The sequence below is a fragment of the Miniopterus schreibersii genome, assembly GCF_964146895.1.
Source record: "Miniopterus schreibersii genome assembly, chromosome: 2".
Classification (NCBI taxonomy): Eukaryota; Metazoa; Chordata; class Mammalia; order Chiroptera; family Miniopteridae; genus Miniopterus; species Miniopterus schreibersii.
The window spans coordinates 70,750,043-70,766,553 of record NC_138102.1 but is presented as its reverse complement, the minus strand read 5'-3'; the positions used below and the strand labels follow the sequence as shown (position 1 = coordinate 70,766,553).

The 16,511-nt window shown below is 36.0% G+C and overlaps 1 protein-coding gene across 1 annotated transcript in view; it reads left to right on the top strand.

Annotated features, from left to right (window-relative positions):
- VWA8 (von Willebrand factor A domain containing 8) overlaps positions 1-16,511 on the top strand; it is a 331,062-nt gene that overhangs the window by 179,261 nt on the left and 135,290 nt on the right. Inside the window, exons 24-26 of the mRNA XM_081127980.1 lie at positions 2,331-2,450; positions 4,771-4,976; positions 6,537-6,688. Of these exons, the coding sequence (XP_080984106.1) occupies positions 2,331-2,450; positions 4,771-4,976; positions 6,537-6,688 (478 nt within the window). The remainder of the gene's footprint in view (positions 1-2,330; positions 2,451-4,770; positions 4,977-6,536; positions 6,689-16,511) is intronic.

The window sequence follows — 16,511 nt, the reverse complement described above, 5'->3', positions numbered from 1 at the left end:
TCCAAGCAACAAGTGTAAGTTCAAGTTGTCCTTACTGACAGTCATTTACAAAAATCAGTATGTCTGAATATAGCTTTCTCAGTTTTATATTTTTTGTAGCCAGAGAGTATTTTGAAAATTTCAATAATAGTTTTAGGACAGATCAGCTTCAAATTTTTCTACTCTGAGAATACCAACATGTAATCCTTACTATACTCATCTTTCAATTATTGTGTAATATATTTTCTTTTATGGTTGTTATCTGGAATTTTTTAAAGCTCTAGCATGTTTCTATTACAATATTAAAATTAATGTCATTATCTCAGTATAATTAGAAAATTTGCTGGGCATTTTATGTTATACATATATTTATCACCTTTGTGTGAACAGGTGTGTGTATACAGGTATATTACACACACACACACACCTGCCTCAGGAAGAAGTTGTCCTCTGTTTTGGATTATCGTCTTCCTTTTATTTATTTATTTTGTTGATGTTGTTAGAGAAAATGTAGTAGATGAATCTAAACAGTCCAGTTAAACTATAAAGGAAAATTAAGTTTGTTTAATGCAATGTGAGAACATTTTCTAGTTTCTAATTTAACATTTTTGTGTCATGAAAAGGCTTGAAAATCTATAACTAGCCATTGAAAATAAATAGCCAATAGCAGGGTAACTAAACAAGTTAAGACTGGTAACTAAAATCTTCAATATTCGAAGAGAACATGTAAAAGAGACCTCATTAAAAATGTACAATGTGCTCTGCCAGCATGGCTCAGCCTTTGAGCATTGACCTATGATCCAGAAGATCATGGTTCGATTTCCAGTCAGGTTACATGCCCTGGTTTCAGGCTCAATCCCCAGTAGAGGGTGCGCAGGAGGCAGCCGATCAATGACTCGTCATTGATGTTTCTATCTCTCTCTCTCCCTCTCCCTTCCTCTCTCTGAAATCAATAAAGATATTTTGTTTTAGAAAAAGTTCAAGTGTGTAACCACAGAGATGTTCTTCTTAGGCATTGTCATTATAAGATTGCTGTTTCTGAACCCAGGAAACTCAGTACTGATAAAAGTATTCTAACATTTCAGTTTCACAGTGAATTTATGGGAAAAATGAGAATTTGAGTTAGACAGCCTGAATACTATCTCTAGGAAAGATCATTTGGACTCTAAGGTATACAATCCTGCCTGCCCTTTAAGTTAGAGGCATATGAGGATACTGAAATGGAAAGCAAGAAAGAATTGCTGAAACAAATTGTAGATAAGGAGTGATATTATATCCTGGTAACCATCTACATTTTCTGATACATTTTTGAAAGACAGTCTAGAAGTAAAAGGTTCATCATAATTTTTAAACTCAGGTTTGAATGTAAACAATATTTTAAACCCTGAAGCTCTTTTGAACATGGTTTCGTAAAGCATCACTTTTAGGGCTATGTTTTTCATTTTGTTTGCTTTTTAAATTTTCATTTTTTATCATTTTTATTTTAATTAACTAAATTTTGCCTGTGACCACATACCTTGTTATTTGCCACTACTAAAATTAATGGAGATCAAACATGAAAACTACTGGTTGTTTAGTGCATGACTATATGGTACATTGAAAGGTTAGTTTTCAGTGTCATAAAAAAGTATACAAGTGTAGATTCTTATAGACTCAAATGAAACTGCAGGTGCTTCACAACTACAATTTTTAAGTGATAGTATCCAGTTCCTTTAATACCTTAAACATTTGCACAAAGAAAGCTCCAGTAATCTTGAAATTACTTAGTTTAAGAACTATGGTAGAATTTCTTCATTGGAAAGAAACCATCATTGCGCTGATTAGTTGACTGTGTTTAGGACCTTTGTTCTGTGTTATTAAGTTTCAGGGTATATAGTCTGAACAGGAGTCACTCCTTGGCTGCATAATGGCAGGTTCTATGCAAAGTGATGCAGCTGCTGATTTGGTAAAAACCAAAGGATGTTTGGGTTGTCCTTGAGTGTGTTTTGGATTATCCCTTGTTAACGGATTCCTTTTTTTTTTTCTTTTTTAACGAATAACAGCATCTCAAGCCAAGTTTAAGTACTGAAGGGTACATTTGGACAACTTTGCTTTTTTAGGTGTACACTGAACTTACATAAAAATGCAAGTTCCTGTATAATTAGTATATGCTTTATCAGTATTCTGTTCTTACACATACTTTCTTAAGAAAGTTTTTTTCTGCAACCAAGTTGTTATAACCAGATTTCTTAGAGGTTTTTTTAAATAATTGTACAGTATGACTACTTGTTATATTATTTAAAGGCTGTAACTTAGTATTCTTAAGAATTATTAAATATCAATAGAGAATAAATAGGAATTTTGTTTTTCAGATTCTGCTAATGTCAATGGAAGAGAAAATGTTATAGTGATTCATCCTGATTTTAGGATGATTGTTCTGGCCAACAGACCTGGATTTCCTTTCCTAGGCAATGATTTCTTCGGTACTTTAGGTAAAAGCAATAATGATAACAACAACGAAACAGTAGCAATAGCAATAATACTGTCGTCATAACACTGCTGTAATGGTTGTCGCTGAATGCTGCTGTGTCATCATCCCAGCCACCTGGGAGGGCATTTGCTATCCTGTTTTAGAGGGAAGATCTGATATTCACAGAGATTAACTTTTTCTAGGGGCACTTAGATAATGGGTGTTAAAGCCTGGCTCTGATTCCAGAGCCTGTTTTCTTAAACAATTACACTATACTTTGTTCTTTAGGGCATCTTAGAAGTAAAACACAAAATAAGTAATGATTTTTAGTGTTTGGTTTCTGTTACATCCCCTTAACTATGGAAAGGTTGGAGGCCAGCTCGGAATACTGATTCACATTGACTGGGAAGGCCCTGGGCTAAACTTAATCATCAGGAGCCTTTAAGAACATTCCTTTCTATGGCAAGTAGGTAATTCTGAATACTGGTAATTCTCATACTCGGCATGCACAGGCTCAGTGTCCTAGGAGGATTTTTGATGTAGCAATTCCACATCAAGGAATTCATCCAAGGGAATTACCCATGCAATGATGTAAGCACAAAAATAGGCAATATAGCATTTTTTATAGTAGCAAAAAATGGAAACAACCCAAATGGGACTGGATAAAGAAATTCTGTTATATCCACACAGAATACTGTGCAGCTCTTTAAAAAAAAAAAAAGATGGGATAAGTTTACCCATGCCAATTAAAAAAAATTCTCAAAATATAGTAAATCAGAATAGTGGATATAGTAGTCTACCATTTGAAATAATAAAAAACAAAAGGCAAGAGGGATATGTGTACATGATTATGTCTACACTCCTCCCAAATCCTCTTATCTCTCTGACCTCGTTTTCTATTCTGCTCTCCCCATCACTCATTCTATCCCAGTGTTTCTGCTTTCCCGCCTCTTCCTGGAACATGCCAGGTTATGCTTACCTTAGGGTCTTTGCATTAGCTGTATTCTCGCCTGGAATGCTTTTACCCTCGATATCTGCTTTTGCAGACAAGAGCCCTGCCTGCCTGACTTCCCTACCATCACCATTTCTGATGTTTTACTCTGTGTTTTTTCTTTTTTTTTTGAAACATAGAATTTCTAACATTTTTACTTATTTTTTATTATTTCCCTATACCAGAAAATAAACTCCATGAGGACAGGGATTTTTGTGTTTTTTATCACTGATATATGTAAAGTACCTAGAGTAGTACTCAGCACATGGAAGACATTTAATAATTATTTGATGAATGAATAAATGAAGGGTAATTATAGCTTTATATTAATGTTACATTTGATTTTCCCCCCCAAAAGCAAAAGCTGTTCTTCCCATTTGTATTTAACAGATTTAGAATATGAGATACAAGTTTGAAGTTGTCGTGGCTTGTATTTTATTCAGTTGTTTTTATAAATACATAATAATGATAAAACAAAGAGTCAGATGGTTTCTAAGTCAAAGTAAGATCTAGATGTCCTTTCTTTCTAAAATGAACATCTTAAATAATGCAACTTTAACTTCATTTTGTCCCTGGTCTCCTGGATTATGAATCAGTAGAATTGTATGAACTTTTGATATGAGAAAGTCATCTCTCTTGAGCATAGGTTATATTTTTGTAATATATTCTCAGTTGCCTAAATTACAGATGAAATATTTTGTGTTCCTACATTCCTTCTTCTTGATTCTGATTTAGACATTGTCTCTGTAGGTTTACTTTTCCAAAACTAACTTCTAAAGTATATTCTAGCAATCTGCACAAGATAGAAATTATTTAGAGAATGATGATACCGATTCCCCTTTTTTAGCATACGTAAAACTTGCATATGAGATGGATGTATATAATTTCTCAAGCTATTCAACATTTGTTAAAGTTAAAAATGCAGTCTCAGAACCATATGAAGATTATTTTCCAATTGAGTGGAAAAGGAATAAAGCACCAAAGCTATATATGCTTGTATGTGTGCATTAAAAAAAGAGTAAGTGCAGGGAGCTGCTGTTAACATGGGGTGCCTATGGGGTAGCGAGTGGGATGGCAGAAACACAGGGTTTCTCTTTTTTGCTGTTTATATTTGAGTATCTGCCAGTGAGATTGTATTCAACTATTATTTGTGGGGTTTCCTTTTCTTTAGTCATTTGCTGTCTTCTCTATGTCATCCTATTGTGGATGGGCTTTCTGTACAGCTTTATACATTTAAAAATAGCAGTGCTTTTGTGAGCAACCAGTGGCTCTCTAAACAACCACTGTATATTTCCTGTGGCATTATAATGGATTAGTTGCATGCTGAATGTGAAATTTTTTTCCCCTATAGGTGATATTTTTAGCTGCCATGCAGTTGATAACCCCAAGCCGCATTCAGAGCTCGAGATGCTCAGGCAGTATGGACCAAATGTGCCCGAGCCCATCCTTCAGAAGCTTGTGGCTGCCTTTGGAGAGCTGAGGAGCTTAGCTGACCAGGGGATTATTAACTACCCTTATTCTACCAGAGAAGTTGTCAACATAGTCAAGCACTTACAGGTATGGCAACCGCCTGTGCATAAATGTTTAAAAGAAGCCATCAATCTTTTTTTTAGACTGCTTAATTTATACCAAGTCTTTCAGTTTCTGTAATATTATACTGATTCAGGTGATATAATATGAAGTGTTTGTAATCTAGATTTTAAATCTAGAAGACCAGTGGACATTTTATGTTTAGTTTTTGAATTGAGTTTGGTAGTTTTATGCCGTGGTCATTACCAAGGAGCCAGGAAATTTGGTGGGGTTTTTTAGAGGGATGGGGGCGGGGGGCAGACAAAAGAGTGGGACAGCAGGGAAACTTTATTACTATTTGACTTTATACAGCAAGCACATAGTATTTGAGTGAAAACAAAAGACTTAGGTACAGAAAACAAACTAGGAACCAACAGTATTGATTATATACCTGTAAATACGGCAAGAAAGTTTTATAACAGAAGAATGAAATTCCTTGTAGCCATGTATAATGGGTAGTCTATCAACCTTGGTAAAGAAAACAAACAAAAAAACTATGTAAATTCTATTTATAACAGATAATTATTAGACCTAATGATTAGATATAATGTTTATAAGTCTATTTATTTTCAATTCAGCAATTAATTTGCTTAGAAATTAGGTAGTTCGTACAGCATGCAGAGTTGAAATAACTATACATAACAATTAGATGGTATATTATAATTTATAAAGTATTTGTTAAAAATTGTCTTTACTTTGTACTGTTTAAAAAACTAGGTGTTGTACTCATATAATCATATTCTTCTATTCAAACTCATTTAAGATGAGTTTGAAGAATGCTCAATAAAAATTTAATAATTATGAAATAAGAAAAAAATGAACTTTAAGCTAATAGTCATAGCCTCATGACTCTTCATCTTTGCCCCATCCCCATCCCTCCAAGGAAAACCTATAAAGAAATATAGAGAGCTTTATTCTGCCTATAAAACCATGATAAGTCCAGCTCAGATATCAGTGCTTAAGAAAAGACAGAGCCAGTGAAGGACCCAGAGGGCACTACTAGTGTAAATTTACACTAGTGTGAATTTAGCTGTTAGTAATACTTATTTTCTTTCCCTCTGCTACTCCTTATTTCTCTGTGCTTTATAGTTTTACTTTCTTTTTTCTGTCTTTTCTTGTTCTGTTATTTTTTTCATTTATTCATAGACCATTGACTTCTCTAAATATTTCTGTATAGATATTCAGTGCTCTCCTTTGTTTAAACAGTATTTTTTAATTTGTTCAATCTGGTATTCATTTTTAAGTCAGGAGATTTCAGAAAGCAGTAGAAGCCACTGAACACCACGATCTAACATTTGATCTAACATGATTTAACATTTGAGAGAAGGAACTGTGCCCCCTTAAATCCTAATATTTATTTAAAAAGGAAAATCTTAAGTCATCAGAGCAAACATTAAAAGAGAAAATGTATATATTCCTCCTATCTGGTTATGAGACAAGGCTATTAATCTGCTAAAGTTCATTGGATCGTTATTGTTCTGTCAGTTTTATAAATCTTTATACTATGTATTTTATAACATACGTAACAAGGTATTTTTTTTAATGCAGAAGTTTCCCACCGAAGGCCTCTCCAGTGTGGTTAGGAATGTGTTTGACTTTGATTCCTACAACAACGACATGCGGGAGATTTTGACTAACACTTTGCACAAGTACGGGATACCTATTGGAGCAAAACCTACCAGTGTGCAGCTGGCAAAGGAGTAAGGCAAACTCACTGTTGATAAAATGTTGAGTGTTGTTACTGTTCTGATTCTCAAATGCTGATAATTCTGAATCTGCCTTATCCCCTACTAATTGAGTTGGTGTGGAAATTACTTTCCACAAGTAAACTTTTAAAATATATGTTGCTATTTGCTGACTGGCTTTCAGTTAAATAGCATTATTTAGAAGACTGTAAATTAAGAATTTCAATTATTTTGAATGTTCCAAGAGTAGATGTAATATAATCAAATAAAGGGAAATATTTGTTTCTTTAACAGTCTCTGTCTTTTTGTTGAATTACTATGACTCTCACTATTTCCTAATCTAGCACAGAATCATTGTACAAACATGAACACGACGTAAAGGGATAGTATGTGTGTAGTTAAGATGTTCTTATTTATGTCACCATATACTTTTTTGTTATGATAGTTTCTAAATTTATAATCATATTAATTTAAGAGATCTTTGGTTACTTATTTTAGCTTGACAGATGAAAGAGGCAGTGAAAATAAGGGGGTTTGTTTCATGTGGGCTGGTTGCCTGACTTTTATTTTGTAATTACAGGCTACGTACTTAAACTTTCCAAAGAATCTTGCAAATATATTGTTGACCAGAAAGATATTTGACAGAGTTTATTAGTAGAGTAGTTAAATCCATGCAAATTCACTAGAAAACAATTTTTAAAATGCATAACTTATTAACTTATGATAATGATTCCAATGCTTTGATATAAATATAGTTAGCATAAATTCCTAAGGCACAAGAATTACTTTTAAAGTATCATTTAACTTTAGTTTCATATAGGAGGCACTCTACCTTCCTTAGAAAAAAATTACTAAATATAAATTAATGGTTAGTTCAGCTATATGTGTGTGTTTACATATACATACCCACATATATAAATATATATCTTAAGTATATATACATCATACTCATTTACTCTTTGACGTTATTATAAAAACTTGTCAGAATATATGCCAATTAAAAATACATCATTAAAGCTTTAACAATTCCTTCAAGGATTTCTTAAAGAGAAACAAATATTTCCCTTTTTTGCTCAAAATAGACTTACATTAGAAATTATCAGTGAATTCGTTTTTATTATTAATGAGTGAGTAAATTTGTTTTGGAAGGAGTGATTTTGTTGCTGGTGGAAATGGGGTCCTTTCATGGAGTTGTGAGAAAAGCATTTGTGGGGACCCACATATGGGTGGTCGAGGTGTGCTGTAAGATTTACTGGGGTTGAAATGGAGAGATGTCCCCAGGTTCCCCAGGGTCTCATCTCTCTCCCCCCCACTGTGTAAAAAGTCCAGCCTTGTCTTCAGAAGGACCAGAAATAGGGCCAGTGCCCAGAAATTCTGTGCTGTGCCAAGGCTTAGCCCAGTTTAGTCTCTGACCCTATCTGACTGGCTTAGTCTGTCCTGGGCTGCGCTCTGGCTGGTGCTGCGCTGCTGTACCCAGGCTGCGCTTGCAGTCTACCCTTGGAGCCCTCGCGGCTGCGGGCTGCGGGCTGCGGGCTGCGGGCTGCGGGCTGCGGGCTGCGGGCTGCGGCTGCGGGCGGCGCTATAGAGAGAGAATGCCTGAGCTCATGGGGCAGGCGGCTGTTACTGGAGAGAGCCATTGCTGTTAAGCGTGGGTTATATTATCTCGGGCTTGGGAAGGACCAGGCACCCTTTCAGAATAACCAATGTCCCAATTTTCCCGGGCTTCTGACGAGTTCTTCCCTTACCCAGTCCGTTCCCGGCTCTTCCCGGGCTCTGTGTCTCCCGTCCTTTCCGATTCTTTCCCCAGGCTAGGCTCTGCCCCCTATGGTTGCCATCTTACTTTCTACCGCGCGTACTTCATAGACGGATTTCCCCCTTGCGATCTTGGCTTCTGCTATGCATGTGCCCAGCAAAGGAATTTCCCCTCCTCCTTCCCCTGATAATCCCGATAATCTGGTACCAGCTGGCGGTTCCCTGGGCAGGCTCTTCTTGCCTGCTAGGCGATTGCTGGGCGCTTGCACAAGGACTACGTCCCCAGGGCCGAGGGGTCTCCTGGAGCGTGCGAACGAGCCTGTGAATGCTATAGCTTCCCAGGGCAGCAGGCCCAGTGTTTGATTCAGCTCTCTAGTTTATAATGCTTAATGTCTAATTCCCTTTGCTCCCTTCTTTTATTAATATCTAGCTACCTAAGCTAACAATTTGGTGTCATTTGCTAATATGTAAAGCTTTCTGTAAAATACTATTTTACTGATTGATTAGTAGTGTTTATGGACATTTTGGAACTAGTTTGGTAATTTAATGGGTTTGGTATATCTTCTATATTAGAAAGTCAAAGAAATTGTCTTTAATATGCAGACTTCTTTTACTGCTCATGTTTTTTTTTAACTTTTTAAGTAAATTATGTCTTTATTTCAATTGGAAATAAGATGATTTTTATTACCATTAACAAATTTATATAATTAGAACTCTAGCTTCTTAGAAACTAGGCTTGTGATTTAAAAATTAATTTTTTGTATTCTTACACAACTTGAAATAAAAATCAAAATACATATTTGGTGAGATCAATCAAAAGAAAATTATTGGCAATTTTATTTTCTAAGGAAGACAGATAAAATAATTTAAATTATTTATTCCTGTCCTCAGTTGTAAACTGAAAAATTTTTACCATGGCAAGTTAGTTCCAATTCTAGTACTTACTTATGAGTGGCGGCAAAAGTACATTAAGCCTGGAAACAAGATGGTTACACTTGTGCCTAACATGGGGTTGGAAACAACTAGTTGTCCACCATGGCATATAGCTAAAAATAGAGCTATAGCAGATGTGGAAGATGAGAGAATTTTTCCCTTGGGGTGGAGGTAATAGTAGACTACAATTTACACATTCAAAACATTTTTTCCTTGTCTGTGTATTGTAATGTCTTGGGCAGCTGAAAATTAGTGATGTCATTGCATTGACCTTTAGTGAAATTAACAGGTCCCATATGTCTATTTCTATCAAATTATCAGCCTTTTACTTTGAGAGGGTGGCATGGTAAAGTGAACAAAGCAATGGCCTGGGAATTCAGTAGTTAGTTGTACATTCAACCTGCATGCCTGGGTCAAGGAGAAATCAATTTTACCCTATTGGTAAAATGAGGACATTTTATCATAGATATCCTAATTGTGCAGCTTATTATTTAATTAGGACATTTTTGAGAATGGAATGGGGTGCTATTAATAACTGTGTAAAAAGATATAAGACTGTCCTAGTGAAGTCAGAATATGTGGTCATCTTCATATGGTTAATAAGGTTCCTTCCTCTTCTAACATCCTTTGCATTTTAATCTTAATTTTCTCTCCTCTGCAAATACAAAAACTATAATAAACAAGTGATACTAACACTTTTTTCCTGTGATGTAGCACACTGTTAATAGTAATCACATAAACCTCTGAAGATTTCAAGTTGTCTCCTTGCAGTCTTATGATTTACTTGGACTTATCTAGATCTTTTGCTGAATCTTTCACTTCACTAGGCTTTTTGCTAAAGCAATTATTTGAGGCTGCTCCTGCCCACCTGTGCAGACACTGTGCTAGTGAACATCCGCCTTGGGTTTCTGTTACTAAGGAAGGAGAAGATGTTTTAATTACTATTAATATTCTTTTGGCCTGAATGAAAATATTTTTACTAATACCTATTATCTTCTTGTTCTGTAATCCAAACACAGTGCTTACTGAGTGGGAGAGAACTTACATTGGGTCAAAAATAAAATGGTCACATTCACATTAAGATGGGATGGAAAAACATTTGGCCACTCACTGCATATAACTAAAAAGGGATGTAAGGAAGATGTAGAAGAGGGACGTTTTCGCGTGGGGAGATGATACAGCGCCTCCTTCCTCAGCTGAAATCAGAATACACTTTGGTTGTTTGTGATGTCCCGTTAATGCTCCTTAGTAAAATTCCCATAAGAGAGATGCTGTCACTTCCCTTTTTGTTCTAAATACTGCAGTGACGGTACCTATCTCATAGTCTCTGCACATTTTTAAAAGGCCCAATGTGCTGTTCTGAGGTGAATATGACACCTTCTTTGTTAAACTTGGTACTTTTGGCCAAATCTGACTGGGTAATTATTTTACCTTGCGTGATTGCACCGTAATGCAGCAGATCTACAATATATTCCCAGATATTAGTACTGAGGTCAGAATTGGCTACCTCCACCTCCACACTGCATTAGCCCCTTCCCACTGGTACTTCCTGAGGTGGTGGTTTTTTTAAAAATTATTCCTTTTTAACTTTCTAATACACAGGAAAGGACATGCCAAAGAGATGGTGAACGTAACCAAATGAGGCTCACTGAGAAAATTTTAGACAGATATAGGAGGATTTGAGTTAATTATCTGAGTTTTTAAAGAAATAATCTGAGTTCTTGAGTTTCAAATGTAATTTTGGGGGGAAAAACACACACACACATAATTAGGTCCAAGCACCCAACCAAAAACATGTAGATTATCTACTATAGTACAGATAGATAAAAATTTAAAAGCAAAGTTTACTTGTTTCCGCCCCCCAAATGTGCTTTTATTTCTTTCTTTTTCTTTTTTTTTTTTAATATATCTTTATTGATTTCAGAGAGACGAGAGGAGAGGGAGAGATAGAAACATCAATGAGGAGAGAGTCATTGATCAAGCCTGCAACTGGGCATGTGCCCTGACCAGGAATTGAACCCCGATCGCCTGCATCCTAGGTCAACGCTTAACCTCTGAGCCACGCCCGGCCGGACTATTTTTTAACTTTCTTTTATTTGAGAACAAACATACAGCAATATGTTTAGCAATAAGAGTTAATAAACATACAGCACATTAACTCTGCCAAAGTTAAAAGTGTTTTCCAAGTAATTTATGAACTCTAAAATGTTAGGGAAAATATTTGTTTTAAGGGAAGAAAAACATCCTGGGTTTTTTTTTTCACCTCCATTTTTAAGTGATTTATACAGTATTTTATCTTAAATTTGCATGCCACCCTCAACCTGACAGTTCTTAAGAAGAGAGAATTGCCATTTCATAAATTTAAGATGGAATGTACTCTACCTCTAAATAATAATAATGATGATGATGATGGTAATATAAACACTTATACGTAACTATATGCCAAGCACATTTTCAAATGCTCTCTTTACATGAATTTATATAATCCTCATAGCAAACTTATCATATATAAATATTATTGCATTTTGTAGATGAGGAATTTGAGGCACAGAGAGGTTACATCACTTCCCTAAGGTAAGAAAGCTAATGAGGCAGAGTTGTAATACACATAACATTAATTCCAATTCTAAGGACAATATAAGTAAATTGACATGTAGATTGTAGGCAACTTCTAAATCAGAGTCACTCTTTGGATATTAAAAATTACCAATAGTTTTGCTTTAAAAGGGCTTTGGGATTTTATGTAATCTACTGGGAAAACACCATTGGTCATGACATTATATAATATACATATCCTTATTCTTCAGAAAGTTATGATAGATTTGGATTTAGGGAGTTTATTCATATCTCACAATGAAAAGTAAGTCAAAAAGTGGATTAACACAGGCTTTTGGCACAACAAAGATCACTTGAGAGATCTCTTCATTCCCAATTAAGCTCTCCTCTTTTTTTTTTTTTTTTGACATCATGGAGGATCATGAAGTAAAACACAAGGTAATTCATTTAGAAAAATAAAAATTCTAGAAAACTTTATTTGACTACCATATATATAAGAAGTATACTAGTGCCCAGTCTGGTGTGGCTCAGTTGGTTGGAGCATTGTCCCGTACACCAAAAAGGTTGTGGGTTCAATCCCCAGTCAGGGTGCATATAGGAGGCAACGGATCAATGATTCTCTCCCACATCGTTGTTTCTCTCAACAACAACAAAAAATCAATAAAAATATATACTCTAGTGGGAAATTTTTAAAAAAGAAGCATACTAGCCATCATTTCTTCCTGATTAGGAACACAAAAGCAACTTATGGAATCTTCTCAAAGGTTGTAGTCATTTTTAAATAAGTCAAACATACAGAGAATTTATCTTTTACCTTCTGAAGTTATGTATTTTCTCTCTCCCTGTCTTCCTTAGGAAGCATACTTGTCTTTAAAATATTTATTATTTATTTATTTTTTACATCCCTTTTTTTCTTTATTTTATTTTATTTTTTCCCCATCACCATTTATTCTCCCATATCCTCTTCCCATCCCCACCCCTACAACCCCGAAACTGTTGTCCATGACCATGAGTTCTTGCTCTTTTTCTTTTTTGCTCAATCCCTCCACCCTGCCCAACACCCCCCAACCAGAGCTGTCTGCCTGTTCTGTTTAAATGATCATCTTTCTTATTCCAAATTCTTTGTCCTCAGCTCTGTTGACTTCTTCTTTAATGCTGCTTTGTTTATTCTTAAGCCAGTTTCATTTTTAAAATGCGTTTTTACTGATTTCAGAGAGAGGAAGGGAGAGGGAGAGAGAGATGGAAACATCAATGATGAGAGTGATTGATCGGCTGCCTCCTGTACGCCCCCTACTGGGGGTGGAACCCGCAACCTGGGCATGTCTTTATGCATATGTTTAAATCTCATTATACTTTTCAGACATAAAAATGCTGTCACCGGGGAGGCTGCACTTCTCAGAATGGCTGTCATGGGAGACTTTCAAAGTTCCCGTAGCTGCTGAAGGAGCCTAATGGAGGCTTAAAGCTACTCCTCAGACGTCCTGTTGACACCCGTATTCCCTCCCTGCTTTCAAATACTTTAATAAAATATTTTAATTTCATTTTTCAGGCAAAATAAAGTAACTTTAAATTAATAAGGTTTAGGACTATATTAGCAGTTTTCCAATTAAGTTTCTTTAATACGTTCACATTTTAAACAATTTAAAAACACAGTGGTAGTGCTGTAGTAGTTGCCTGTGAGAGACCCTGGAACGGGAAAAGGAGGCCTCGCCTTCCATACTATTTTAATATTCTAAGGTGTATTATTTTCTATATATATTTTAAATGTCCACAGACAATCTGGCCACTGGAATATTTCATTCTATTTTCTTATTTAAACAAAATAAAAATTTTAAAGTAAAGGTCTAGTCTACAATTGGTATTTCTTGCCTCCAGTCTAGCAAAGATTGTGCTACACTGCAGTGATTACTCTAAAGGTAGAACATTGGCACCCTTACCAATGCAAACGAGAAGTTAAGTTAACGGAGCAATTCTGTGGCATTTCAACAAGATACAAGTTTAATCATTGATAGACGTATCAAGTGAGGAGAGACAGCATGCTTTAAAGCAGCGAAAATAAAAATAGTTTATATTTATCAAGTGCTTACTAATTGCACTAAGCACTTTACAAATATTAACTCAATCTATACAACAATTCTATTTTTTTCTATTAGGCAAGTAATTTTAAATTTTTTATTATCTATTAGGTATAGGGATGTGTGTGTATGTGTATGTGTGTTTCTGTTTTACAGATGAAGAGACTGAGTTTCAGGAGACTTTAGATACTTAACAAATTATACAGCTAATAAATGACAGGGTGGGGGATTTAACCACAAGTCTGTCTGCTCCAAAACTATCATCTTTTTGCTCACTCCACCATACTGTCTGTACAGTGAGAAAAGCAATGCAGTACAACACTGCACTACTTTATCTGCCAGTATCAAAAGCATATTTTGACAGACCTCCCAATGAAGGTAGCTGAGATCGTGCTTTCCTATTATAAGAGATGTTAGTATCTCATTGCAGTGTGTATTGCACGATCATGTTTAGAATTGATCTTTCTCTTTAGAGTAATGCCAGATGTGCATATTTGTTGTCAGAATAGTTTCATCTTTATCGAATGTGTCTTTGAAAGGGGATCTGTCTAGAATGGGTTTTCTATGTTAAAGATATATCCTGTGTAATTGGAACATCAATAGCAGCTGCTGCTTCTCTGCCCAACACCAACCATGGGGTCTCCAAATTACTAGAGGCATTAAAAAGAACATCCCCAACCAGAGGCTCTCATTCGAATAATTTCATTAGGTTTATCTTTGAAAATAGGAATGATTATCAGTTTATTGTCTGTCCCATTAAGTTTTAGGACTCTCTTCTTAAAGTTTTGTGCCTCTCCTTCCATTTTCCTAACTGTTATAGGCTATAATTTCCTTTTTGTGTTCTTCTTAGTTTTTATGAACGAGTTCCCAGTGTTGGTCATGGAGTTCTAAGGTGTGCATTCCCATTTGGTGTGGGGACTTACTTTTACTTCATAAAAGAGCTGTTCGTTTTCAAACATAATGAGGTGTATATCATGACATCTCAGAACGAGTTTAAGGAGAAGAGTGGTGTTAGGTTTTATAGTTTCATAGTCTTTGCCCTATATTCTTTTTGGTATATTATGAAGTAGCTTCACAGCCATTTCATTTGCTTTCAACTCCTTTAATGGGGGTACAGAAAAAAATAAAAAATATATACCCAATATTCATAGACAATGTCAAGATCTATGGCTCTTTTATACTCATCTTAAGCAATCTCAGTTAACAGACTTAACCTTGATCCCTTAAGCATTGTGATACTTTGTGAAAGCCTGTCACCTGGCTGGATAGACATCCCCAAACCCCACCTATAGCTGACTCTTCCAGATATACCTGCAAAGTCGATTGCATCACAAATTGAGAATCATGTAGTCAGGATGCAGTGGGGAAGGTTTGCCATGATGTTTTGCAACTTGCCATCGAGATGAGCAAGCGGGCAAGATGTTGGCAGTTCTAGTGTAACCAAGCACTCACTCTTAACTAACACTAGGTAGGGAGTCAGAAATGTAAAGGTGAGGAAAGCTCAATATCTACCCTCAAGGAGGTCACTCAAGTAAAGAGTGACTTGTGTATGTAAGAGCCACACAGGAGAGAGCAAAGACGAGGATTCCTGCCTTGTGCCCCGGGGGAGGGTCAGGAGGATAACCAAGCCAAATATTTCAAGGAGTAGCAGAGAGTTCTAAGAGGACATGGTGCACTTTGGAAATTGCGAGTAGTTTAGTGACTAAAATTAAGGGTTAAGTGAAGGTATTATGTGTGGTGAGGCTGAAAGGGAGAGATGAGTCAGGGGAATCATAGAAAAATTTTAAGCCAGTCGTAGTATGGCCAGATTCATGATTAAGAAAGACCCCTTTTGGTTTTCTAAAAGATAATAAACTGAAAGACAGTGAGACTGAAGGCAGGAAGACCCGTTGGGAACAGCTGTAGGAATCCATGTGATGAACAGTGTGGGCTTCCGTTGTGGCTGTGGGAATGAAGAGGACATGAGTGATATTTAGGTGGCAAAATTCACGGATTCTGAGTGGCAGAGATTTGAGTGAGTGAGATATAAACCTTACCCTCAGTGAATTAACAATCTAGTTGGGACAACATTAAACTATGAACCTTGTTATGCAATGTTATATTCAAAGTTACATTCACAGTAGGGCTTTCTCATCCAGTAAGTTCCTCTTGTGAGAAATACAGAGCTTTTTTAGTGTGTGTTTTTCTGGAAAAACTTCCAACTGGAAGAGTTTTAGTCTCAGTTCTTTTTGATATGGATAATTAGAAAAGGAAAGAACTTAAGATTCAAAAATACTTAAATGTGGTTGGAAAAGCAGATGGCAGAAAAAGAGAAGTTTTTGCAGTGAAACTTGAAGATGAGGGAAAGGAAACACAGGCCCCAGAACTGGAGTCTGGCAAATTCTGTGCGGAGGAAGAAAGCCCAAGATATGAGGAGCCAGCTGACAACATCTGCTTTGGCACTAGTGATGCTGGGCAGCAGCACTGAGACTGCACAGTGTCATTCTGGATATTGGGGATCGTGTTTGGGAAGTGTCAGCCAA